A 26,438-nucleotide genomic window follows, 5' to 3' on the forward strand; every position below is an offset into this window, starting at 1 on the left:
CTGAATTAGGCCAAAGAACTGAAATTAAAATCTCAGATTTAGCAGAGCATAGCAATTTCTGTTGGTTGTTAAGTCAAGAAAGGCGAATTATGAAATACTTAGTATTAAGAAGTGCCACCTACAGCCTGCAGTATTTGGGGATTGACTGACACTCGGAAAGGGGACAAAACTTTTTCTCACCATTTTAAATGCATTACAGGAAGTAATTTTAATTCTTACCTTGCTGAACAATTCTGTCACTATGTGTTGTATAATTTAATTTTAGGAGTCTATGTATTGTATAAGAAATTACCAATATTTAAAAGGAGAAACAGACTTTTAGAAATCTTTATAGCTACAGATAATAGAAACTTAGAGAGAATGATAAGTAAAAGTGTAATTTTTAAAGTTATTTAAGAATCCACAGCACATAAAAGCTCTATACTGTTGTTTCTCTGTAACAACACTGACATCCAGTGGTCGTTCACCAAAACTGGGATACTGAAAAAAGGGCTGAGCATATCTATGTGCATCTATGTGCATTGTGACAACTTTTGTATATTTTGAGTCACAGTAGGGAAAGAGTCAAAACAAAATGCATGAGGTGGTTCTTCTTTTCTTAAACTTAGGTCAGTGGCAAGAGGGACAAGCTGAGCACGCTTATCCTGAGCTTGCTGTTAAAGATTTAAAGAGCAGGTGCTTACAGCTTACGATTTTCTCTTGTTTAGGGGTTGCCTGGCAAAGATGGATTAAATGGGCTTCCTGGGCTTTCCGGTCAAAAGGTAAGTGATGCCACGTACACTGGTATAAAGCTACTTACCTGGGCAGCTTATCTGGGTGAGGTAGCAAGTGTAAGCGGGAAGGGGAGCAGATCTCCAGACTCAAACACACCTCATTAATCCCACATCCCTGAGCCACCATTGAAGCTCCACGGCCAAGTCAGCTGGTGTGATTGCACTGTACTGAGTCACTCTGAAGATGGAGCTGGTTGTAAATACAGCAGGGATGAGAGATCCTCTTCCAGTCTTCAACTACTGCATCCTATTCGGCAAACACAGCAGAGCGTTGCAAACAGAGAAGCTTCTACTGTCACTCAAGAAAGCCAGTGACACTGGCAAGTCAAGGCATGTGTCCAAGGCACAAAGAAGAAGAACAAAGAAGTGCAGCAGGTTCCAAAGACATTCCTTTCTTTCCTCCCTGAAGGGCTAGAAAGAAGAGATGCCATCCCCCTCAGGCTTCCATAGTTCTGTGTGGCAGAAAGATGGTTCTTCATTATTTCCTTCTTCTTATGCCCCATTTAAAAGCTTCTACAAATGACAGATTGGGAAGAGTTGTCTCCTCTGCTGTCTCTGCAGTGGGAGAAGGAGGATAGGAAATTTAGAAGTAGGAGACACTCTGGTTGACTTGCCATCACTATGTAAATAAGTGTCAAAGGAATGTACCATATTTTGACTATGAAGGCCAAGCTAGGCTTTGGGGATGATGACACTATATTAGAATAAGGACAACAGGTCTTAACCATCTATTTGTTTTGCATTGGCAGCAGTCTTCTTGCCTCTGATACTTGAGCACTATGACCCCTACTTCTTCCAATAACACACTACATTTCTACTTGCCTCTCTCAAATGAGTGCACTGAGTGCTTGAGCCCAGGTCTAGCAGGGTCCCCAGCTCCCATTGACAGATGAATAAAGGTGAGAAATTTGGAGCCTATAACAAATTTCTGAGGCTAACTAAACTTCATATTTTATCCACAGAACTGTGTAGTACCTACTGCACTTCCTAGCTATGTAGCACAATTCAGCTCTTAATCCACTGCGGTGTCTGCTCTCCATGCTGACACCACCCAGGCTGAAAGATCAGTTTCAAAGTATTTACCTAAGAGGCCCAGTGGCCAAGGTGCCAATCCCACAATTATTTATTTTTCTTAACAGAAACAATGTAGACGTTCTAACCACATATAGTTTGAAGAAACTGAATGGAGGTTTTGTTTTTCAGGTAATTCACTGTGTACATCTTTAACATAACAGTGGTTGACTTCGTGTTATTCCAGAAATATTCCAGTAGGGTGATCAGTGCTGGAGGTATGATTGCAAACATCACTAGAATGGGAGAACATTCCAGGAAACATATTCTCACATGGCTCCATTTACATCCTCAGGCTGATACTGAAGATCTAAGTCAAAATATTCCTCGCTGTTGCCTGCAAACATGCTGCACTACCAGAGGAGTTTGTATATTAACTTCTTGTGTTCCCTGCAGGGAGACCAAGGGGAAAAGGGTGAGGAAGGCTTTCCTGGAAAAGCTGGCCCTAAGGTAAGGGATTTTATTTCATAGTTTGCTGTAGCTGTCGAATCAATCAAGGTGAGTTTGGAAGTTCTTATACTGAAGTCAGGAGAGTAAGATTCCTCTAAAATTGGAGGCATAAGAGGATTAGCTGATGCATCTCATTGCCTTACAGAGTTCATGGTGTTCCAAAATACCAAACCCTGTTTTATGCTCCTCTCTCCAGTCTACATGTGTAGGGAGATCTGACCTGGCCCTTGCGTTGGCTCCCTGTGGTCTGAGTTCCCAAGCCTTTAAGAAGGCAATTTCAGTGCCTTATGGGAAGTAGGTAGAACAACACGGTCCAGGACAATAGGGGACACACTTTACTAATGAGAAATTGTTCTTACAAAAGGGTCGGGCCCTTGCAATGTTAATGTTTTGCTTTTGTTTTTCCAGGGTGAACCAGGGAGCCGTGGCCAACCTGGTGAGCAGGTGAGAAGGAAAAATAGTCTTAGCAGCAAGACCTACCTGTCAGAGTGATATAATGTGACTGCATGCATTAACAAAGCCATTTGCCAGTAACAAGATCTGTGCATGTAGTTTGCATCTGCGATTGAAGATGCAACAGATGAGTGGATGAGGCTCGTGGTTGGACAGAATAATGCAAAAATTCCAGAACAAAAATATGCTAAATCCAACTTTTAATTGTATCTTGAAAAATTCAGTCATCTTGTTCTTGGTGGATAGGGAAGAAAAGGAAGGCAGAGTGGCTTAAAAGTGCTTGTTTTCTTTCACACCTCACATTAACCCAGAGTGCTGATTCTAGATGATGAGGAACTTATTTATAACTATGTGATGCAACGGGTGATGCTGTCATTTCTATGTTGTAAATGCTTGCTAGGAAATAACCCCAGATGACTGTTAGAATTTACACAGTTATCTTAGTCTTTTTGTATTGGGATTTGGTTTTCAGCAGACAGCTGCTGAACTGAGTGAAGTACCAGGGAAATGTCCTGCGATTTCCTAAAGCACACAGTTGGCTAGAGCCCAGTCAGGGCCACTAACCATAGATGTTAACGTTGTCATCCGCATGCCAACTTTTCAACTGTAGTATGAAAATCTGTAGAAAGATAAATCTGTATAAGACAGAGTCTTGTATCTTTGGCATACATCTTATGATTTTTGGGTTACAGAGTATACGCCAGCAACGGAAGAGTCTCAGAGCCTCAGTCTTCTCTTACTCCTACCAGTCTTAGTCCAATCTTCTGCTATAAAGATGAAATAGGAGAATGGTCATGACCTCTGCTCCCATGTTGTCTTGTGCACTAAAGCAGAACCTGCACTACAAGCTGGACTTAGAGGGAGGAAGGGAAGAAGCTGTCCATGAGGAGTCTCATATAGAAGCTTTCCATAAGCTGTGGCACTCTCTCCATGACAATTAAGTTTTAGGAATTGCTGACCATTTTTCCTATTTGTCAGGTGTCACGGTCAGACCCTCTGTTACTATCTACGCTTTGAAGGAATAAGGTTCCGTGTCCGAGGTACAATGTGAGGTTTATTGGGATAAGGCACTTAATTAAGTGGATAACAATTACACCCCCCTGCAAGTGGGGACTGTGGTCACCACCCAACAGTGTCATTTTGTTGGACAAACAAACTGCTGGGCTTGCAGTTGCTGGGCAAGCTGGGGACTCGCTGTTTCTGGGCAAACTTGGGCCCAGTGCAAGGAAAGGTCAGACCCCCGACTAAATCACTGCCACTTGGTCTGGATCGTCTCCCCACGCAGGGCTGTTTTGAATTCTAATACCGCCTTCCAAAACGCTTGCCTCTGTCTCCACAGCGTGGTGTTCTCCACACATTTCATAAATGTTCTCTTTTCTGCCACCTCAGTCGTAAATTAAAATATTGAATGGTGCAGAGCATTAGATGACTTCACTTCATACATCCTCTGAATTTGTCAGGAAACAGCTAATAACAGGTGTGTGAATGTAGTTTCTTCAATCAGTTGTACACCATCCTCCAGACACCCTTCTTCTATGCTGTATTTCTGTAGTTTGCTAATGAGAACGTCATGTTGGCCTCTGTCAGATGTCTTACTAGTGTCAAGAGGCATCACATAAATACTTCCTCCTTGTCTGCTTAGTTATCCTGTCAAGGGAAGGAACTGGATGCGTTTGACATGATTAGTTTTTAACAAATCCATACTGGCTGTTTCGTATTACATTTCTGTCCTTGAGCTCATACAAATTCATTGACGTTTTCCTTCAGTATATTTTCAGGGGCCTAAGTTACACCACATGTTCTTTATTTTTCCTCTGAATTCTCCTTTTTTCTCCCTTTAACGTTAGGCCCTCTGTCCTCATGATCTCTGGGATCTCACCATCAGCCAGGTTCCTGCAGTGGCTCTCACAAAGCACCACTCCCTCTGTCACCAAATGTCATTGTCTTCAGAATTCTCCAAACATCACCCTGATGTTCCTAGTCATACTTGGTCACCACAGCATCTTGTTCCTCACCTGATTTCTTCTGCAGATTCCCTGCACCTATATCGTGATAATGTTTTGGCTATTCCTGTACTTCACAGATAGTATCTTTAAAGCGGAGTTCACCTTTTCTTCATTCGGTATTCGTACAGCACTTAGCGCATTTGGGTCCTGTCCATGACTGAGTTCTTTTGTGATACTGCACTACAAATGCAGATAGGAGAATAATTATAAGTAGGAAACAACGTAGTTATTTTCAGATGAAAAACTGTGTCAGCCCGGAGCTAAATTTGAGAATACTTGATATATTTAGAACAAATCACATGACACAGAGATCATAATCACTCTGACATCAGGTATTATAAAGCAGAAGCTCAAAGGTAAGGCTCAAAAAGAAAGAAATCCAAATGTGCAATAGTGCATCCAGAAAATTCTAGATCAGACAACATCTGTACTGTTCAGATTAATACAGTGCAGTTTTGCATTTCCAGACTACACTAGATCATTAAAAATGAAAATAAAAGTTAGATTTAAATTTTTAAGCTGCTTTTATTTGCTTGCTTGGTCCTGCTACAGAGCAGCATGAAGAAAACAGTCCTGAATTCCATGGTGTCGGTTAACATGGAACAGCAAAAAATGAGAGGTCTTAGCTGCTTTTTTAAGTAATGGTTTTCCAAGAATAAGAAATTATTTGATAATCAAACTAATCCCGTTCTCTCTCAGCAAACTACATCTATAATCAATCCCATCAAAAAACTGGGGCGGGTTCTGCCTACAGCATAGACCATATGTATCATGGTGTCACTAGGTATCAAGAAGAAAACACTTGCAGTCATTATGAGTTCTGAACAATTCACAGCCTAGTATCAGACATGCAAAGAGATAGCTAAATGAAGGTTTCATCCTTCCCAGCCTAAGGGCACTGTGGCTAGATTAACCTACCCTGAGGAGCAGACTTGATGCGTTTTTAACTGACAAGAGTGAGAGAAGACTTTGGCCCACCATTCTGCCTTTTCATTCTTAATTATATTTGAGAGTAACGGGGTTTATTAACAGAAACCATGCTTGATGCCTCTTCCTAGATTTCACACACTTCTTTATCTTGTTTTCAGGGTGAAGCAGGTCTTCCTGGTCCTCAGGGTTTACCTGGACTGAGGGGAGAAAAAGGAGACGGGGTGAGTGACTTTGAGCCACAGCTTGATTTTTTGGGCCATTTTGTACCAGGAGGACTTATCTCAAGTGTCCCTAGATGATGTTCTCTCTTGGTGTGATTGCTGTGGTGAGCAGCTGATTGGCATCCAGCAAGGTCACCAAGTACCCCTTCCAAAAAGGTACTTTACTGCCCAGTGACTGTTCCTAATTGCAGCAGAGGTGCTAATGAACAGTGTCTATCCTAAATGCAGAAGGTTATGACTTGTGAGGCAGTAGAAGAGGTACGGTGGTCTTTAGGCCTTGCTTTCAGAAATACCTGCCTGATCTAAGAACGTTAAAAAAAAAAATAACAACAACAAAAAATCACAAATCCCCCTTGTCACTGAGCCCTGGAGAACGCTCTAGACGGTTGGATCATTCTCTGGTGGCCTAACTTCCATCCCAGTCCTGGTGTCTACTGCTTCCTCTGGCTAGCTCCAGACCTCCAGAGGCATTTACATACCGGTAAATAGTTGGATCAGGGGCCTGACAGTAAATTTAGCCATGTAAATGAGGCCTGTACTCCTGATAACTGACTGCATGCTTGAATGTGAGCAAGAGAGATCTAAAATCAACTGAGTTCTTAACTGTTCAGTTTGCTATATTATATGTATTGTAGAGCATAGGATATAGAATATATTCTCTCTATATATAAAATCACAGAAATGTAGGTCAGATAGCTCCTATTTGAATGCAGGATAAATACATTTTGTGTATGCACTTTGAGGAGTATTCACATCATCCTTGTTAAGAACTTCCCATTCAGATGACCAGGCTACCTGGGCAAAATAGAGAGGTAGTCACCAGTGAATGGATGATTCAGAAATCTTTAACATAAACAAAACTGGTAGTATGAATGTCTGCTTTGGGTCTTAATTCCTGTTCTGGTGCCTCTCTTGTCCAACTAGAAAAAATCTGGGTTTTATAACTGCATCAAGCAGTAGGATCTTCTACATGCAAGTTGATTTAGGATTTCCTTTCCATGAACTTAATTGCTATTCATTGGCTTTTGAAAATAGCGTGGATTTTATGAAGCCATCTCCAAAGTGTTATGTTTTTAATTGCTTGCACTACATCCTAGAGGACAGGTAAGATCAACTGAAAGTGTAAAATATTCTAGTGGGACTGATGCAATCAAATCAAAACATGCATATTTCCTGCTTTCTTTTCCCTGTTTTTAGGGAGAAAAAGGAAAAGATGGTCTCCCAGGATTGAAAGGTGAAAGAGGAGAAAAGGTGAGTCATGAAATGAGCATGCTTCTCCTTAGACAAGAGAGGAAAAGAGGCAAGGGCACAAAGACAAGTAATAGAGGAGAATATCTGAAGAAACATTAGAAATCTATTAGCTGAGCCTTACCGAGAAGCAGCAGAGAAAGCTGTATGTGGGACAGAGACAACCATTTATTGAGTAATGCAAGGAAAGGAAGCAGCTGATGAAATCTAAGGACAGTTTCTTTAATTCAAGGAAACTTTTCTTTGTTTTAAAATTGTCTGATGGAAATAAGCCTGGAATTAAATTCTAAAGAACTTTTCTGTGCCTGCCTGTGATGTGCTAGAACAATAATTTAAGGAATGGCCTGGGCTTCTGCCATCACAATACTCCTAATTTTAGTGTAAATGAGAGAACTAGACAAAGGTGATGTCCACCAAAATTTACATTCAACCAGTGTGAACATGAAGGTGAAAATGAAGCACTGACCTTGCAGATGCCTATGGTTGTATAGTGAAAAATTTGCCCTCATTATAGTGGCAATAGCCATCTGGAAGTGGGTACCATTTTGTTGTTCTTCCTAGGATACATCAGCCCTCAGCTTACCAGTGACTTTCACCACCTATGGAGGGCGAGAACTGGATTTAGAAACTTGTATTTTTGAATAAAAACAGAGGATATTTTTTTTTTCCATCCACAAAAGAAGTTCAGCTAAAACATGTTTTTCAATCAAGAATTTTGATCAACTTTAACTTAAAATGCAAATTAAAACTCCGTATCACTCCTGCAATGGGTGGGGTAACATTAGAAATTCATTGACCTGTGAAGTCAGATCAATGATAAAGTCATAAAGTAATAAAGACAGCAAAGTGAGAATCCTGTATGCAACAAAGCAAGGACAACAGAAATTCTGGCCAGAGCAATGGGGTAAATTTGACCCGTCAGAGAAGTGCTATGGGATTTTCAGTGTCACTGAGCTGACAGGTTGTCATTGGGTTACATCTCATCTGGTAATGTTACATCTTCTAGCTGATCATGTTGAGTTTTATTGGGGCATCTTTTTATATCCTTAGTTATATTTTTCTCCTCTCTCTAGGGTGACATGGGTTCTCCTGGACCACCAGGCTTACCTGGAACAGTAAGTAAGATTGTGTTCTGTGCTGTAACAATATTTAAGGTATCCTTACATTTCCTCCACACAAATTCCTCAGAAACAAAGCTTTTCAAGATCCCTACTTCTCTGCAGAGACTGTAGGACCCATTTACTCCGAGAGTATCTCCCTTTGCGTCAGAGAAGCAATATCGAGTTGTATTTGGTCTTTTTATTTTTGGGGGAGGTTGTGCCCTCCTCTGCCTCTTTGCAAACAGCATTTTTGTATGCCCATGTCTTAGCACTTAAATTGAATTTATGATTTGTTTAGCAGCTGTGGAAGCTGTCTGAAGAAGGTCATGGCTGAAAACGGGGAGTGTGTTCACACAGATTTTCCAGGGTGAGCTAGATTTTTCCCACTGGGATCTCAGGATAAGACTGGCTCACCCTCAACAGATTGCAGTGAACAACAGCTTGTCTTCTTGGGGAACAATTAATCTTTTTCCAAGAAGAGCAGAGGGTTCCACTTCTCATTGACACGAACTTATGGGGTGGAGAAGTCAGCTTCAGCAATGCTGCAGCCTCCCAGAGCCTCCATTGCATACAGCGCTGTGCTGTGCTGTAACCCCAGAAAGACCCTCATATCCCAGAGCTCATTCTGGGTCCAGCACTGGATCCAACACATAAACCAGTCATACCTGATTGCATGTACCCTTTCTGCTAACAGAAAAAAAGATCAAGAAATCATCAATTTATTGTTTTAAAAACGAGCCTGCAAAATTACATTTGGGAGCGTGAGCATAATTACAATGAAGTTTACTACAGGCAATTAAATGAGCATCCACTGAATGTAAATACATAAACCTCACAGTTTCTTCCAGCAAAATCTGAGTAAGCAGCTTGGAGTAAGCACTAGGAACAGGCTTGTCATTGCAACAGGAGGGCTGATCCCAGTCACAGATCCTCCAAAAAATGGCAGAGAACCACTTTTCAGCTTTGCTCAGCTCCATTGGTTATAGCTGCCACAGTCACATCATGGAGAGAATTTGAATCGAGGTACAGACCTTCATGCAGCAACAGAGGAGATGTTATAATTTATTCCCTGCCATTAGTTGGGCCTCTTTAGTCTGAGCCAAAGGGTGCTTCGTTGTATCATGTAGGAAGACTCCATGTCTATCGCACAAGAATGATCCAGTTGCAACACCAAGGATAAATCTGTCTTAGTCAAGGTGGAGAAAGCAGCTTACAGAGTACAACATGGATAGATACAGAGAAGATGTGCCCAACTGCTCAAGCTTCATAGCAGTGGGACATACAGGATGTTTTTGAGTTTATGTTCATATTTCAAATATTCTAGGAAACGTCTGATATTTGTGGGCTTTTTTCCAAACAGCCAGATGTTACAATGAGTTGCTCATTTATAAAATTACTGATGGATATATGGAATGTGTAATCTGTAATGACAAGGAGAATACGTAAATTACTACATTTAAAGGAAAATAGGCAATGCTTCTTTTAACAATCTGGTTTCTCTTCCAGACAGCCTTCTTTACCCCACACCCTAGGATTCCTGTAAGTAACATCTCTAATAAACACGGCCTCTGGCTTATTACCTCTGGTATCTGATAGACACACAGCACCTTTGTATTTTTCATGTTATTTAAATGCTTTCAGTAAAGAACTCAGCTTGAGTCTGGTTCTGGGCAACTTCACCATTGTAACCAGCCATGATGAGAAGCCCACAGCTGTCCTGGTAACAGCAGCATCCAAACCAGCTGTGGCCAGGACACAGCTGTATGCTGTCCCAGCCTCTTAAAAGAAGAGTGCTTGCAGCACATAGTGGGAAATATCTGGCATTATATAGGATTACACCATTGGTATGTGATTAAGCTTGTTAAGGATCAGGAGGCTTTATGGCATGTTTTAATGGGAGAGGTAGGCTGTAAGAGTGGCATTGGAAAGGAAAGTGCATATGCCAATTTCTTCAGAGGCTGAGGAAGGAAATAAGAATGTGAGGTAGTAGTGGAAATAGAGACAAGATTTATTTGGTTCACTTTTCCCCTTGGCTCATAGTTTGCTAATATATACTAAGGAAATATGCAGAACAATGACATCTTATGTGGTCTTTGTCGTGGTACAATCGCAGAAGGAGTTACCTCTCTTGCTTTGAGTGCATTGCTCTTGTAAATGAGCTGCAAGACAGTAAAGAATAAAAGGCTTGAAGTGTGTCAGCAAATCAGGTCACTGGGATTTCTGCATGTGCAAGATGAATGTGATGATACTGTAGCCCGGGTCTGCACATAGTATTGCAAGCTTTGGGAGGAGAAGGAGAGGTAAGGATAGTTACCTTTGATTTACAGATCTACAAATTAAGGTGTCAGAAGGTGATGATAAGCCTTAGGAGAGTGTCATGGGTTATGTTACAGAGGCCACAGGACCAGCAGGGTGCTGAAGGTTGTCACACACTCACCAAAACAGTATTTGCCATTGCTTTCCATTGAGTATGTGGTGTACAGTACTGGGGAGCAACTTACACAGGCAGAGACAGGAAACACAGCCTGGACAGAAGGCAGCAGCACCATTACTCTATTTATTTATTATTAGACAAAATCAATTTAATTTGAAACACACCTTAGTAACTGTCAGAAATAGAAAATCTCTGACAAAGCGTGTCTGAGCTCCCATTTACCCATCGTTGCAGCTCCGTTGTGTGTTTTGGGTGCAGCCTGTGCTGTGAGCTCTGCAGAAACTTGCTGATGCAGCAGGGCAGTAGGGGGGGGGTGTGTCAGTTTCTTCTATGGGGTGCAGGGAGCTTTTCATGTTTATTTAGGCTAGTCAGTTAAAATCATTAAATATTTCTCGGAGATTGTGTGTGCGAGAACCACAGCAGTGGTCAGGTATGATGGCTGGAAAGAGGCAAAAGCAGTAAAACAGGAGATGGCTCCTCACTTTGCCTTCTATCTCCCACTGGAGCTTGGCACAGCTGAGCCCCCACTGCATTTACTCTCCTTTAAGTGGCACAGAAATGACTAACGCATTAATTGAGACTACAGGAGGGCACTGCCGAGAGCAGGTCAAGGAAGCTGTAAGCACTGATCTGGCCCGGGTTGGTAGCAGCTGTTAGCTGTCACCGTATAATTTTTGTTCATTGAGCTGTAGGAAAGAAGTGGGTGGCAGTGGATTAAGTCCAGCTTAAGGGGCAGAGGTCTCGACAATGTGCAGTGTTAACAGTCTCGGCAGGTAGTCATGGGTTCGGCAAATTTGAAAGGACTCGCAGGCAGATTTGCTGGCAGGTTGGGTTAAGAAATGCTGCCTCTACCCATGTTTGTGGCTGTGCAAGGACATTAGGCTGGAATTTTGCCGATTTTTCATTACCATGCAAGTCAAGTATCAAGGAAAAAGTGGGAGAAAGGAGAATGTTAAAAAAACTTCCTCCCTTTACCTGTTGAGTTCCTTCTTCCCTTTGCAATCTTGTTTTCCCTGGTAATATGTGCCCTTATTCCCACACAGTAACACCATCCCTGCCTACAAATTGATTGCCGTTTGTCTGGGCTTTGTTGCTCTGCTCTCTCAAAAGGGTTTCAGAGCTTGAAATGTCATTACGCTAAACAACTTCCAGGCACAACCATACAGGTTTGTTGCATGGGTCCCTTTGCTTGAACTACTTTAGGTGGTCCCGTTATCTTTCTGAAGGCCACTAGATGGCATCAGGGACTGCCTGATTAAAAGTTGATCTAACGGGATGCTACTTGTAGAGTAAAATTCTTCCTATTATTTACCACAGATGATAATATTTATTCATAATGCATAATAAATACAGACATAAGTAATATTTATGCAGTTACATTTATTTTGTCTGTTAGAGAATCATTTGCAAATGGACTTTGAATTCCCAGGTGTTGCAGAAATGATTGGCAAATAGCTGATGTGAATAAAATTCAAGCTGATTTGTCTTGGGTTCTGCATTTTGACTGATCACTATTCCTTGCGTGTGTATGTAGCTTAAATCACTGATGTTCTCACTCTTCCTTGATTGCATAATTGAAACACTTTGTATGATAAATAATGAATAAGTAATGACTGCTGTTGCCTGAATACATATGTTCATATAAATATACAAATGTGAGTATTCATGTAGTGCCTGGTTTATTCCGGCTAGTTCCATAATTGTGTGTTGTTCCTTTTCAATTTAAAAAAAAGCAGAAATATGGACTTATTTATTATTGTTGTAGAGGTCAGAACAAAGCTGATGAAATTCTGCCTGAAAGCATCTTCAATTTACTGTAAGGAGGAAGAACGGGAATAAATTAATCCAATTAGTGATAGTGGTGCACGAAATAATGTACTGACGTTGCAGGAGGGAGCGGAAGTTGCATGAATGTATGGAGATGTTAACAGAACTAGAGAACAGGAAAAGCTGCGTAGTGCACATCTCTGGAACTGCTCAAGATGAGACCCTGAACGCCTCTGTCTCGTAGGTGGAATAGGGAACCGTCTGTGTGTGGGATAATTTCCCCAGCTGTAGGATGACATTAGGTCTGTGGTCCTGCAGAGAGGTAGTGCAGTGGCACTGGTGCTTTTGCTGTTGGTTATATCATCTGGCCTTTTAATACATTGGAGCTGAATTGATCAAATTTTGGAAGGGTGAATTCTTTAACTACTATTCTCTATGAGCGAAAACTGTTCTCTTTTTAAACAATCCAAAAAGTCTAGACAATGATCTCCAAGTCTTCATGTGTGCTATCAGTTTTGATTCATTGACCTCAAAGTCCTTTGAAGAAGCTACTCTATATCAGAAATGGATAACTGATTGAAAGACCTCTCTTACCAAACAGGACTAGTGTGACTTCCAGCCATGGAAATAGCTTTTATTTCTCTCTTTGTCTTACTGTTTTATATCAGGGTGAACCTGGACCAAAAGGGGAGAAAGGAGATCAAGGAACAAGCGGAGAACCTGTAAGCACAGCCAAGTGTTTCTTCAGTTGGTTTTGAACTTTAGCAATGAGACGACATGAGAGCTGCCTGTTTCGGAGGGAGAGGGTGGGACATGTTCCTTCCATGGATGGGGTGCTTCTCATCAGAAATGGCCACAGTGGTGCTTGGCTTTGTACTGACTGTAGAGGAAGCAACGTGACTACATGAATTTAAGCACCTAATTTATAGCTCTGGGCCTTAGCAGCTGAAAAAAGGGCTATGGGGTTTGCTAGACAGAGCTTGGCTGACAGTAAGGTTGTACAGTATTTATTAAGGGCTTTTGAAGTGATGTAGCCCAGCTAAATTGTGCATTTGACTACTCCGTTTGTATTCTGGACTGCTCTTGTTCTGGATGGAGCCCCCAGGAGAGACAGAGTCCTGTGCAGTCACAGGCTCTGTAAAACCCACGCGTTCTTTTCTCAGTGGGAGGAAGAAGAAACATCTCTGTCTGCTCAGGAGAAGAAAGGAGCAGTTTCCTACAGCTCCTTCACCTCTCCCTCTGTTTTTGCAGGGATTACCTGGGGTCCCAGGTGAACAAGGTGTCCCAGGGCCTGCAGGAGTACAGGTGAGAGGGCCCAGCCTTGAAGAAAATCTTTGACATCACCAGAGAGGGGTGCTTTCAAGGTCTATATCACTGTAAATAATTCTTCCGCTATACACCAAAAGCCCATTTTTCCTTTCTCATTGTTGTAAATTCAGGGACTTCTGTAGAGGTATTTACTTATGCTGGACATCAGGACAACATAAGGAAAATCAAAGCAGAAACATGGCATCTCTGTAGCATGATCAGTATTGTCTGAGAGACTCCTTCCAACTTCAGAATCTTTCAAGAGGGCATCTTGTATTGATGCCACTGAACCACAGCTCTCACAGATAAGTTACTGCAGTACATTTCCAAAACACTGCAGAGCATTCAGATTCAACCCCAGCCCGTTTGACCTTGAATGCACTATGGCTCATGTGAAATGGTTTTATAGTCTCAATTATCTTCTGAAAGTTTCTTGGCTCACGCATATTATTTCCAGTCATCACTGAGGTATATTTTCATGTCAGCATGGGAGGGTGTTCACTCTGCCATCATCTGTGCTGTGCCCAAGCCATATGTCAGCTATTACTTGGGCGTCAACAGCTTAGGTTAACAGCAGTCTTAGAATTATGAAAAAAACAGTAATACCATGCAACTTTTAACTAACATCTGGTAAATGGGGGACTGTTCAGTGAGTAGACCCTGTCCTGCCAAAATCCTTAAGAAAGGACTACGTTCTATGCAGGACTGGGACAAACTCTCTGGACTGTGATCTATTTTGACCATTTCTAAATGGCTGGTTTTTGTATTTGAGAACTGCAGGCAAAAATTCCTCTGTGCAGAGGGACCATCACAGTTGAGCTGGAAATGAAGTAGCTGGTAGGCCTGAGGATAGGAAGGAGTTTCACCCGGATCAATGCCTGCAAGTTTGAGCATCCTGTGCTGAGAAACAGCCTCTGAGCTGATCAGTCATTAGTAATTCTTCTTATGTCTCAGGGTTTTAGTTTTATATTTCATTTCCTCACTGCACAGAGAACTGGGAGCCATTTCCTCAGCCGTTAAACTCCTCTGTGAATTGATTAACAAAACCCATTGCCTAGCACACATTCAGGCATCTTGAAGTCTTTTTGTCTGGCAGGCGGTCCCGTCCCATCTCTAATCAGCTGGTATCTCTCTTCCTTCCGCACAGGGTACAAAGGGGCAGAAAGGAGCCCGAGGAGAAGCTGGAGCCCCTGGAGAGACTGTGAGTAACTGCTTCCCCTGCGGAATTTTTCCCTGACAGTAACACACCTGAAGGGACACTGAAGTCAATGCCTTACAGATTCTCAGTCCCAGGCTGCTTGGGCACAGGGCACATCCTAAGCTGCAGCTGGGAGAGTCGCTGCTTGTGGGCAAACAGGCGCAGCTGCACCAAACAGATCAATGCCCCAGTCAGCCCAGCTCTAAATTGTGCATCTTTTGTTGGCCAAGTCCCTCCCTCTCTAACAAAATGCCCTGTTTTCTGGGTGAGGTGCCGACAGAGCTTGTTACTGCACTGCGATATCAACCAAGCCCAGGCAGCCAGCTGGTGCAGGGAGCTCACTTCTCATCAGCAGCCTGAATTAGTTTTTCATCACGGTTGGTTTTAGGCTTCTTAGTCATTTCTGCTTTCTTTAATACAGGCTCATCACCGGGGGAATCATCACATACCACTTTGAGGCATGTGTTGTAGGGAGTGCTGCTATTGTCTGGCTGTGTGCTAAAGAACAGCAAAGGATTCAAGTCCCATTTTATTATTGTGAGAGCGTATAAGCCCTTTGCGGCTGAATAAAAGGCCACATACTTTCTTTGCAAGCAGAGGAGGAAGACTGAAGAACTAGTTGAAATAACAACTGAAAGAGAGGATGTTTGTGTCTGGGAAAAGGAGGGAATAGGAAATCCAAATTAAGCGTCCTAAAGCACTGAAATTTCTTCTTCCACCTTTGTGTTCATGGTTTTCCTTCTTGGGTTTGTGCTTAGACATTGTCTCTAGCAGTGCTTTGACCCGAAACTCTGAACTGGCTGTTCCCAGCTCTCTTTCACTCTTGGTTGAAGGACTCCATAATCTTTTTAGGGAGGGACGGGGAGGAAAAGGCAAAAACATCCCCCTTCCACCAAATCTACCCATTGGTTTTATTTCTTTGTATAACCTGGTGGCTCGGAGGATGTTAATGATACGGAAAGGCAGTTATATGCAGGTACCTTTTTTTTTGCCATCCTTTCACAGACTGCCACTGCTCCGAATGTTTCTGTCGGCTCATAGACCAGTGACTGTAAATAACAGAAATGAGGAAACCTTTAATTCTCTTTTGGTGAGCCAAAGGCAACAGATAGACATTTACTCTGTGAAGAGCTGTGCTGTGGAAGATTTTCATCATCTCCCAGCTGTTTGCGTTGTCCTTCTGCAAGATATTACTGTGCAGCTCTTCCAGTAGAAGGGGTTTCTCTGTACTCCAAGTCAGAGAGATTATTTCAGTCCACTGATGCAGATGTTTTTAGATTGTCTGGTTTAGGTATGCTAATAGAAATCCTTTTCCTTGCAAAGCTGTGGTGACAAGTGAACCCTGGCCAGTGCAGGCTGACGAGCAACAAAAGAGGTAGAAACTTCAACTTGATACGGTGAAGTATAGAGGAAAATGTCTAAATACAGCCTGGTAGCCCCAAACATACATCTCTATGGGGACATAAACCCCCAAATATATGTCCTCTCATGTCCCCCATGCGTTGTTGGGGATACACATGGGCTTTCCCACCCTAAAAAGCTTTCACTTGTAGACAGAAAAAACGTGCAATTCAGAACTCTGAATAACACTCTGAATGGTTTGTGCTGTTCATCTATTTAGTGCAAATTAGTGTTTTCAGGTTTTGTTCCCCAGAGTAGAGAAAGGTAGAATTGTCAACAAAGCATATTTTGTTGACCTAGATTTTTATTTTAATGATAAATCAACATACTTTCCTATGTTCTTTTGATGTTTCAGGCCCAGACTTTTCTTCCTGTATCTCAGCTAGATTTAGGATTTATTTTGATGGAAGGTAATTTTAAGCTCCCAAAGAGAGTCTTCATCCATTTTGTATTGTTTCATGCTTCTTTACACCACAAAGTGTTTTGCAAAAATGCTATTTTTTGCTTTGTGCTTGTACAACACCTTGTCTGACATGAACTCCAATCTCACTTGGAACATCTTGTTCCTATGGTGGTACAAGTTGTGAATTACATATGCACACACACTTCATTTTGTTAAAACAGGGTGTGACTGGACCAGCAGGGCCCCCAGGTCCAAGAGGCTTGCCAGGAAATGTGGTATGTATGCACCAGTGTATTTGTTTTCCCATCTATGCCCTGATTTCTTTCTTTAATATGTTTAGTTTTCCCTTCCACAGGGTTTACTATCAGGTTCAAAAAGCTGTGTTTCATTACACTTTTTTTATGGTTCAGTTGAAAGATCTGGAGGCATCTGGGAATGGTGTACCCATGAAACACATTCTTCTATTCATTTGTAGCAAGAGGGAGGCATGGAGCTGCTTCATTCCTCACCAAATTGTCAAAAGCAATTTTTGCTGCTAGCTCTTCAACAGAAAAATTGCGATGTTTATTGTCTCTGATTTTGTTTCCTTTGCTTCATTTTCCTTTGTCCTTTCCTTTTGAAAACATGACTTCTTGATATAAAAATTGCATGGTAAACTCCCATTTTTATTATGAAAGCATGTAAGTATTTGATCCTAAAATCAGAGCCTTGAAATCAATATGGTGTCCTCCTTACCTCGTTAGATGTTCATCACCATTATTAAATTACGCATGACAGAGCTTTTCATGTTTGCAAAAAAATCTTTGGACTAACCCTACTCCCTGCTCCACCAGTGTAATTTTCTTTATAGTTCCTGGGGTTTCTCTGGGTTTACACCAGAGTGAGTGAAAAACAGCAGTTAAACCCCGTGTTATAATGTATTCAGGCACAGTGGTTTAGCACAGAGGGCTCTTTAAGGCAGAGCTTATTACCAGGGCAATCCAAGAAATCTTAAATTGCCTTTCTACTAATTGTTAAGATACATTTGATTTAGTTATATTAATGTAGTGATTTAATTTCAAACTGAAAGATGATACTGAAAATGAAGACCTTTTCCAATTTCATTTTCCTTTTAGCAAACTTCCATACCAGTAATACCAATATATTATCTATAAAAGCTAATATAGTTGGAAATAATTTTTACTGGTGCAGAAAGGAAAATAATTACCGCATCCATCCTGTGAGGAGGTCAATCCAATCTTACTGGTGCCAAGACATCATTTCACATCTTAAAATGGGTACCACTCCATAATGAGTTTTGGTGAGTTAGGAAGTTACAGTATTTAATTTGGAGCTCTAAGTCATCTATATTTTGACAAGGAATCCTTTGAGATCTGCCAAGACGTGAAAAGGATTGAAAACTGAAATAGAAGGTAAAATGAACATAGCTATGTTTTCCAATGTACAGCTTCGGAGAGCAGTAGCCATAAAAAATTAATATTGTGAGACTTTTGGCTTCTCTGATACAGAGGTGATGATTGGGGGTTTGTTCGTAATGGATTAGGAACTGCTGAGGATTTCACAAAATGAAAAAAATAGTTATTGGTAGAAGGAGAATGCACAAATCTGGGATTAGCTCAATTTCTGCTATTGCTGTTCAGCTCTTTTTTATATTGCAAAAAAAAAAAAAAAAAAACCAAACCAAAAACCTCCTTTAAGCACTTGGTACACAGCTATTCTGTGGTGTTCTCTGGATTACAGGTTGTCTGTACTGGGAAATGTAAAACTGATACTAATCCTTGAGATAGATTGTACTGAACCCACAGGTCTATCCTTTTGCTTTAGGATCAAATACTGCCTAAAAAGAAAGTTTTAAGCTTTAAAGTTCTTTTCTCTCCAGGGTGTGCCTGGAGACCCTGGACTACCAGGGAAGGAAGGAGAAAAGGGGGAAAAGGTGAGTTTTTTCTTTTAGGGATTTGTTTCTTTTCTTCTTGGGCATTTTAAGTAACCTGGAACAGAAACAGCCTGAACAGGGAAATTATTTCATAGGTTTGTGGACAGTTAAGATACATGGGCTCATTAGATCATCTTGTCTAACCTCCTCTATTGCACATGCTATAAAGTTTTCACCCTGTTGCAGCCTTGTATTTTGCCTAATAAAACCACTGAAATACAGCTAGATAAAGTGAAGTCACTGCTACGCATTTTGCAGTGATGATCTTCTGTTGTCCTCATCACCTGACATGAGCAGTGATTTGGTGTTTTAAGTACCTGCTATTCATCACTGTAAATCCAAAGATGGAAGAGAAACTGGCTTTCATGGTTAGGAAACTGAGATTTCTGCTTTCCTGATAAGCTGTTGTAACTGCACCATTAGTTCAGCTTTCCACTGCATCCTTGCTTACCTTTTGCCTGCCTTGCCTCACTGTTATGTCCCATCATAGCTAGGCAGTGAGCTTTCTGAGGTCAGGCGTTTCTAATTTGCTCATACATTGCACAGCGCCCAGCATGCTGGAGTCCTGATCTTTGTTTGCTGGAGTAGGAATAATTAATCAGAAACGTGGCCTCATATATGCATATATATGGGGATTATAAGAGGATGAATCCCAGCCCCTTCAGTCAAATCATCTTCCAGGTTACTTAGATCTACCTCAGGGTCATGTGTGGACCAAAGGCTCTCTCATATAGCTGGTTCCCAAAATATTTTGAAGTCTCTTTTTACTTTCCTTAAGGAAAATTACAAATGCCTTGAGATTACTGAAGGAAAAGGCTTCCCGTAAAAGAGGGTGTCCTATGATAGCAAGAGAAATTCAGATGAGAAGGCTTTCGGTCCCAATGAAAGACCTGAGACAGGAGTGGTCTTTAGTATGCTACTAAGAATTTTGCTGGATTGTCTTCTACAGGGTGATCCTGGAAAAGAAGGAAAAGTGGGTTTACCTGGGCCAGCTGGTGAGCCAGGGCCTGCTGGAGAGCCGGGTTTGCCTGGTAAGGGTAAAGATGGAGAACCGGTAAGTTCTGCTGGCAAGCTTTACGCTTGAGTAGTTCAGTGTGGGATAGATGAGCACGACTTCGGCAGGAGAATGGTGGATCTGTGGTAGAGTTAGGCTGCATTGTCACAAGTGCTCGCGGGCTGTCTACCTGAAGACGCAAAAGGCCTGGTTGTGCAAAATGCTGCAGATCACACTGCTGCATCCAAAAAGGCAGAGAGAACTGAAGCTGTATTTCTGAACATTAAACCCCTTTCAGTGCGCCATGGTGGCCATTGAAAATGGAGACTTCCACAAGGAGTAATCGTTGTCCTTGTGACCAGTACAAAAATGCTTAGCTTGATGGAGGATCCCTAAAAGCATTTAATTCTAGTCAAATTAGCAGATTATTTATTTTGCTTATATGTTATCAGTAAAAGATGACCTTTAAAGGTCCCTTCCAACCCAAACTATTCGATGATTCTAAGGAGCGTGGTGAAGGGGATGCTTGCTGCCTTGATTGTGTCAAAGTCCAGGCTCCTGTTTGGCTGCATGGTGACTTTTCTGGTTTTCGGTCTGTCACTTTAGGGGCAAAGAGGCCCACCAGGCTTGCCAGGACCCTTTGGACATAAGGTGAGCATGGCCTTTATTGTGGACTGCTTCTCTCCATCGCTAGAACTGCAGAAAAAGTTATGGTGAAAACATGGTCTGTTTTTCACTGGAAAATAGAGTTTGTGAAGCTTTCACTCAAAAGTGCACTTCTAGCCTTTTAGGAGGTTCCTTTCTTTATTATTCCAATATGTCTGTAGATGTAAATATTAAGATATAAATCAGCTGTGTTCACTTTCCACATTTAAAATTTCTTCCAGCATTATGTGAATTCAACACAGACTAAGGACTAAATGCACACTTTTTCAGGGAAACTGTGGCTGGGGACCTTTAATCCATACAGAAAGAGAGGCATTGCATAGCTGAAGGATGACCTAGTCTTGAGACCGCCTGTCAGCCCCTCAAAGAGCAGTCCTCCAGAGCACTCATTTCCTTCACCTCTCTCAAGGAGGATATGAATTATTTTCCAATGGGACCAGATAGTCCTGGTTTGCCCTCTTGTTTTGTAGTTAAGGCTAAGACTAGCTAGTTCGTTAAGGTAATGACACTAATTTCAGCTGAAAATAATGTTTGTTCCCTTATAAGTACACAACAAATAGAGAAGGGAATAAAACAGCAAAAACATTTCCTTCTGGGAGCACCTGGATTGTGCTTGAATCTTCAATCAGGTCAGAAATTCTCCTCTTTGAAATGACTGTGTCCTGATCTGGATTGGAAGAATACTAGGATGTTGAAACAGATTCTATAAATCATATAAGTAGGAATATAGCAGTATGAGACTAGATTCATCTAGGTCCCGTATTTTTGAAATAACCAAACTGCTGTGAAGTGTTTTCTTTTGGTTTTGCTGCATTCTGTATAAATGCGTTGTATTCTGTTGTATACATCTTTGACAGTTCAGAATACAGAGACAATAATAGACTAAGAATTAATATAAAAGTCAGAAAAAAACCACTAAAAGAAATCTCATGAAATATTCTATTCAGTATCAACACAATATGGTAAGAATCTTAATTGTGCATGGGAAAATACTATTTAACTTTTTGTATTGAAATTATGTTCTTGAATAAAATAACAGATAAAGGATGTGCTGGAGTGTTTGAACTAATCAGAGTACATTTTCTCTCACTGTCCTTGCAGTATTGTTTCTTTGTAATATAAGATCAGTTTAAGAAGAAAAAAAGAAAGGGAAGAAAGGAGATATTGCAGACTGACTTTGGGGGGGGGGCAGAATCCACGGGTAACAATTCTTCTATCGTGCTTCTATATAGCTGGAGATACTGTAATAATAACTAACATAAATAAGATTCATTGTTATAAGTCTACTGCCAACATGAGACCGAATCTCACAACTGCAATACAATCCATAAAAATCTTATTTGATTTCTCCCTATAACAAGAGAACAGACATTAAATTTAAAGTATTGCAGCTGAATTCTTTCTTAACCCTCTGTCTACAGTGCCCATTAAACAGCGTCAAGTGGTTGTCTGTGCTCTGCAGGTTTTACTATTGAAAATCCTGTTTTCTAGAAGGGAAGTCTCTCCTTTTGTAGTATAGTCCTCTAGAGAGGGTGGTAGAACGTTGAATTATTTTTTTGCAAAAAATTATTTATAGACTTCTGTGAGTAGGCCTATGTTGATGAAGGAAAGAAGAATATTAAGATGTAACTGAACAACCCTAAGTCTGTCTTCCCTGGATAAATAATCTGGACTTAGCAATGTTTGCAGGTTAGCCATCTACCATAGAAACACAGAGAAAGAAAAGCACGTTATGGTGCTTAGTGCTTCCCTGGGCCAAGAAGGGAGCCTAATACCCTGCAGGCAATTGCAAATGCTGGAAATTGGATGCCGTGCACTAAAATAAAATACTTGCAGAGGCTGTGTTCCCGCTCAGTTATAGGATGTGGCACACATTGATGTTGTGTGAGTGCTCACAGATGTGGGCTGGGGCTCGTGTGAAGGAAGGGGGCAGTTTTCTTGGCATGATGTGACAGTAACTCTGCCATATCCCCGTGCTGCCACAACCTGACACCGTTCCTTGGTGGGCAGGATCAGGTCAGGATGTATCTGTGTTACGTTCTGTTGTAAAACCTGATTGCATTTCAGCATATTTTCTCAACGGTGCACAAAGCCTTTAACTTTTTCCTTTGTTTCAGGGTGAGAGGGGAGCTCCTGGCCTCCCTGGACAGCCAGGAGACAGAGGTGTGCCAGGAATCGGGCTGGCTGGACCCCCTGTAAGTAGCAGGTCCTACTGCAACCTGTAACGAGGCGAACACTTACCTATTGCCATCTGGGGAATGCGTTGCCTGTGCTCAGCTGTGCCAAGAGCCTGTGGGACATTTTACCCTCTGAAGATGCAAACCGCAGACTAGTCTAGAGGCTGCTATTTGTGGCTCAGATGTCTACACGCCTGTTGTGAGGGCTCTTGATGAATTTGGTTTTAGTTGAAAGAGAAAGGCAGAGAAGTGCTATAGAAGTGATTGATATCACTGGCTGTTACTTTGTGACTTTTCTGCATCGTCTTGACACATTGGCTGTGGATGTGAGTTGAGATCTGTGCTAAGCCAGCAGGACTGGTCTGCTGGCGAGGTGTAACCCTGCTGTCACCCCATTAGAAGGGATGAGTGTGACACACATGCCCACATCAGTGACACAGTCAGTGCTCTGATAGGGAAATACAAAATCAGATTATTTAAATTGCTGCATTCCAAGAGAGCCATCGTCCCCATAATTTCCCACAAAGGTTTAGATACACCTCATACAGCTCTACCATCACCTCCTGCTGACAGTGTTGAAGGTATACCCTTATCAGTAGGCCACGAGGTGTATTTGGGAGTCTGCTCTGGAAAGTTTGGGTTTTCATATCGCTGTGGTTTGATCAATTCTTTGGCATGTACAACTCCTCTTGAGATGAGGGGGATTTGGGAGTGCTCTGACTGTACCTCTGCTCAGAGTCCTCCAGATATGCACTGAATATGCAAGAGAAATAAGTTTAGAAGGAAGCAAACTTTATTCCTAGCTGTAATTTCTAGAGGACATAGAATCATCAAATCATAGAACAGTTTGGGTTGGAAGGGAGCTTTAAAGGTCATCTAGTCCAACCCCCCTGCAGTAAGCAGGGACATCTTCAGTTATATCAGGTTGCTCAGAGCCCCTTCCAACCTAAACTTGAATGTTTCCAGGGATGGGGCATCTACAACCTCTCTAGGCAACCTGTTCCATTGCTTCACCACTGTCATGGTTTAAGCCCAGCTGGTAACAAAGCACCATGAAGCTGCTCACTCAGTCCTCCCTGCCTGGCCCTGGTGGGATGAGGAGAGAATATAAAGAAACACTCGTGGGCTGAGGCAAGGACAGGGAGGGATCACTCACCACTTATGGTCACGGGCAAAACACAGGCTCAACTTGGGGAAGAAACAAAATCAATTTAATTTACTACCAATCAAATCAAAACAAGGATAATGAGAAGTAAAACCAAACCTTAGAACACCTTCCCCCCACCCCTCCCTCCTTCCCGGCTCAACTCCACTCCCGGTTCTCTCTCCCTCCTCCCCCCGGCGGCGCAGGGGGACGGGGAATGGGGGTTGGGGTCAGTTCCTCACACCTTGTCTCTGCCGCTCCTTCCTCCTCAGGGGGAGGAGGACTCCGCACTCGTCCCCTGCTCCACCATGGGGTCCCTCCCACGGGAGACAGTCCTCCATGAACTTCTCCAACATGAGTCCTTCCCACGGGCTGCAGTTCCTCCCAAACTTCCCTGGTGTGGGTCCTTTCTGTGGGCCGCAGTCCTTCAGTCCCAGCCTGCTCCAGCGCGGGCTTCCCCAGGGAGCGGCGGCCATCTTGTGGGGCATCCATCCCCCTGCTCCGGCGTGGGCTCCTCTCTCCCCGGGCTGCAGGTGGGCATCTGCTCCCCCGCTGCCCTCCCTGGGCTGGGGGGGGACAGCCTGCCGTCTGGTCTCACCACGGGCTGCGGGGGCATCCCCTCCTCCCCGCCTTCCTCACTGACCTCGGGGTCTGCAGAGGGGTTCCTCTCACATTCCGATCCCCTCACTCACTGCAGGTTCCCCTTCTGAAATCTGTTCTCCCAGAGGCGCTACCGCCGTCGCTGACGGGCTCGGCCTGGGCCAGAGCTGGGTCCGACTTGGAGCCAGGGAAGCTTCTGGCAGCTTCTCACAGGAGCCACCCCTGCAGCCTCTCCCCTGCTACCAAAACCCCACCACACAAACCCAATGCAACCACCCTCATTGTAAAAAAGTTCTTCCTTATATCTAGTCTAAATCTACCCTCTTTTAGTTTAAAACCATTACCCCTTGTCCAATTGCAACAGGCCCTACTAAAATGTCTGTCCCCATCTTTCTTAGAAGCCCCCTTTAAGTATTGAAAGGCCACAATAAGGTCTCCCTGGAGCCTTCCCTTCTCCAGGCTGAACAACCCCAACTCTCTCAGCCTTTCTTCATAGCAGAGGTGTTCCAGCCCTCTGATCATTTTTGTGGCCCTCCTCTGGACCCGCTCCAACAGGTCCATGTCTTTCCTGTGCTGGGGACCCCAGAGCTGCACGCAGTACTCCAGGTGGGGTCTCATGAGAGTGGAGTCGAGGGGCAGAATCACCTCCCTCGACCTGCTGGCCACGCTTCTTTGGATGCAGCCCAGGACGCGCTTGGCCTTCTGGGCTGTGAACGCACATTGCTGGCTCATGTCCAGCTTTTCATCCACCAGTACCCTCGAGTCCTTCTCCACAGGGCTGCTCTCAACCCCTTCATCCCCCAGCCTGTATTGATACTGGGGGTTGCCCTGACCCAGGTGCAGGACCTTGCACTGGGCCTTGTTGAACCTCACGAGCTTCCCATCTGAGACCTTGCATTCTTTTGCAACCCCTTGTACATGCCATGATACTGTACCAATCACAGTCATTTATTTCATGCTCTGACTATCTAGATATAAGTTTCCCAATTAGTACAGGAAATTACCTTGAAATTATGTCGTATTACTGTGTAATACTGGTTGACAAATCTAGCTTTCTGGGGTGTATTTCCACTTAATATTTGCTTTTGCCTCACTGAAGACTATATATGGGAATGCAGACTGGGTCAGTCATGTTCCACGCTGTGACTGTGTCATGGCCTTTATGGTCCTCACAGGGTGACCGATGCTTGAAGATTTGCTGGGTGTTATTTGTTATGATTTATCTCAGGAACAGTGGTGTTCTTGCATTTCTTAATATTCGATCGTTAAAATTAAAATGAAATTAGCAAATGAGCATTTGGCTTGTTTGAAAGTCACGAGGGTGTGGCTAGTTTTTAATTACTGATTTCTAGTTTCAGTACAGGGGTAGGTGATTTCACTTCTGCATCCTGATATACACCAGATGACAAAGTTGTTCTTCACTGGGGCTTTAGCATCGCATATCCATGAACACAAACGACTAAGAACTTGACTCCAGATGTAGACCATCACTTGTCTCACACCAGAGGATTACTTTTTTTCTATGTCACCATTGTTTGACCACTGGCAGGATGAGTAGCCACCTACATACCACACTATTCCTGATTGACTTGTTTTTATTTATTTAATCTGCTTCACTAAATGCTTTTTTTTTAAATGACTATTATGATGATATTCTCCACTGTAGATTCATCGTAACCTCAGCTCCAGTGCAAAGACTCTGGAATTTGAAAAGCACTGTATAACCTTGAATCTATCAGGCTTGCACAAAGACTGAGTCCCACAATAAGAAAATAGAATAAAGTCAGTGGAGCTGCTTCAGTGCATATTACACACCGAATTAAAGGTGTCAGCCTATACCCTTTTTAGCAATATGACAAAATTGTGCGTATAATACTTTCAGCTTCAGAGCTGTGAGACGGCAACTCTTTTTAATTGGAGTGCTCACCCTGGTTCTTCCTGTGCCCTTAACGTCTCTTGGGCTTTGCTCCCTGCATAAAAGGTATACACAGATTAGGATTTTTTTATTTTGTCTTCTAAAGTATTGAGTTACTATTTACATACACTGAGCCATAAACTGAGTTTTAGCAGAGTGTGTTCTTCCCAACTGAACCATAAGCAGGAGAGGGGACTGCTTGGAGGAATGGGGTGAATTCACATGCTCCTGCTGAGTTTGCCTAAT

General features: G+C 42.5%; 1 protein-coding gene across 1 annotated transcript in view; it reads left to right on the forward strand.

Moving 5' to 3' along the window:
- Nucleotides 1-26,438, forward strand: part of COL22A1 (collagen type XXII alpha 1 chain) — a 239,637-nt gene that overhangs the window by 172,119 nt on the left and 41,080 nt on the right. Inside the window, exons 27-41 of the mRNA XM_030012461.2 lie at nucleotides 708-761; nucleotides 2,241-2,294; nucleotides 2,703-2,738; nucleotides 5,842-5,904; nucleotides 7,102-7,155; nucleotides 8,226-8,267; nucleotides 9,759-9,791; nucleotides 13,122-13,175; nucleotides 13,705-13,758; nucleotides 14,909-14,962; nucleotides 16,985-17,038; nucleotides 18,643-18,696; nucleotides 19,646-19,750; nucleotides 20,297-20,341; nucleotides 22,474-22,551. Of these exons, the coding sequence (XP_029868321.1) occupies nucleotides 708-761; nucleotides 2,241-2,294; nucleotides 2,703-2,738; nucleotides 5,842-5,904; nucleotides 7,102-7,155; nucleotides 8,226-8,267; nucleotides 9,759-9,791; nucleotides 13,122-13,175; nucleotides 13,705-13,758; nucleotides 14,909-14,962; nucleotides 16,985-17,038; nucleotides 18,643-18,696; nucleotides 19,646-19,750; nucleotides 20,297-20,341; nucleotides 22,474-22,551 (834 nt within the window). The remainder of the gene's footprint in view (nucleotides 1-707; nucleotides 762-2,240; nucleotides 2,295-2,702; nucleotides 2,739-5,841; nucleotides 5,905-7,101; nucleotides 7,156-8,225; nucleotides 8,268-9,758; nucleotides 9,792-13,121; nucleotides 13,176-13,704; nucleotides 13,759-14,908; nucleotides 14,963-16,984; nucleotides 17,039-18,642; nucleotides 18,697-19,645; nucleotides 19,751-20,296; nucleotides 20,342-22,473; nucleotides 22,552-26,438) is intronic.

This window comes from Aquila chrysaetos, chromosome 4 (genome assembly GCF_900496995.4).
Source record: "Aquila chrysaetos chrysaetos chromosome 4, bAquChr1.4, whole genome shotgun sequence".
Classification (NCBI taxonomy): Eukaryota; Metazoa; Chordata; class Aves; order Accipitriformes; family Accipitridae; genus Aquila; species Aquila chrysaetos.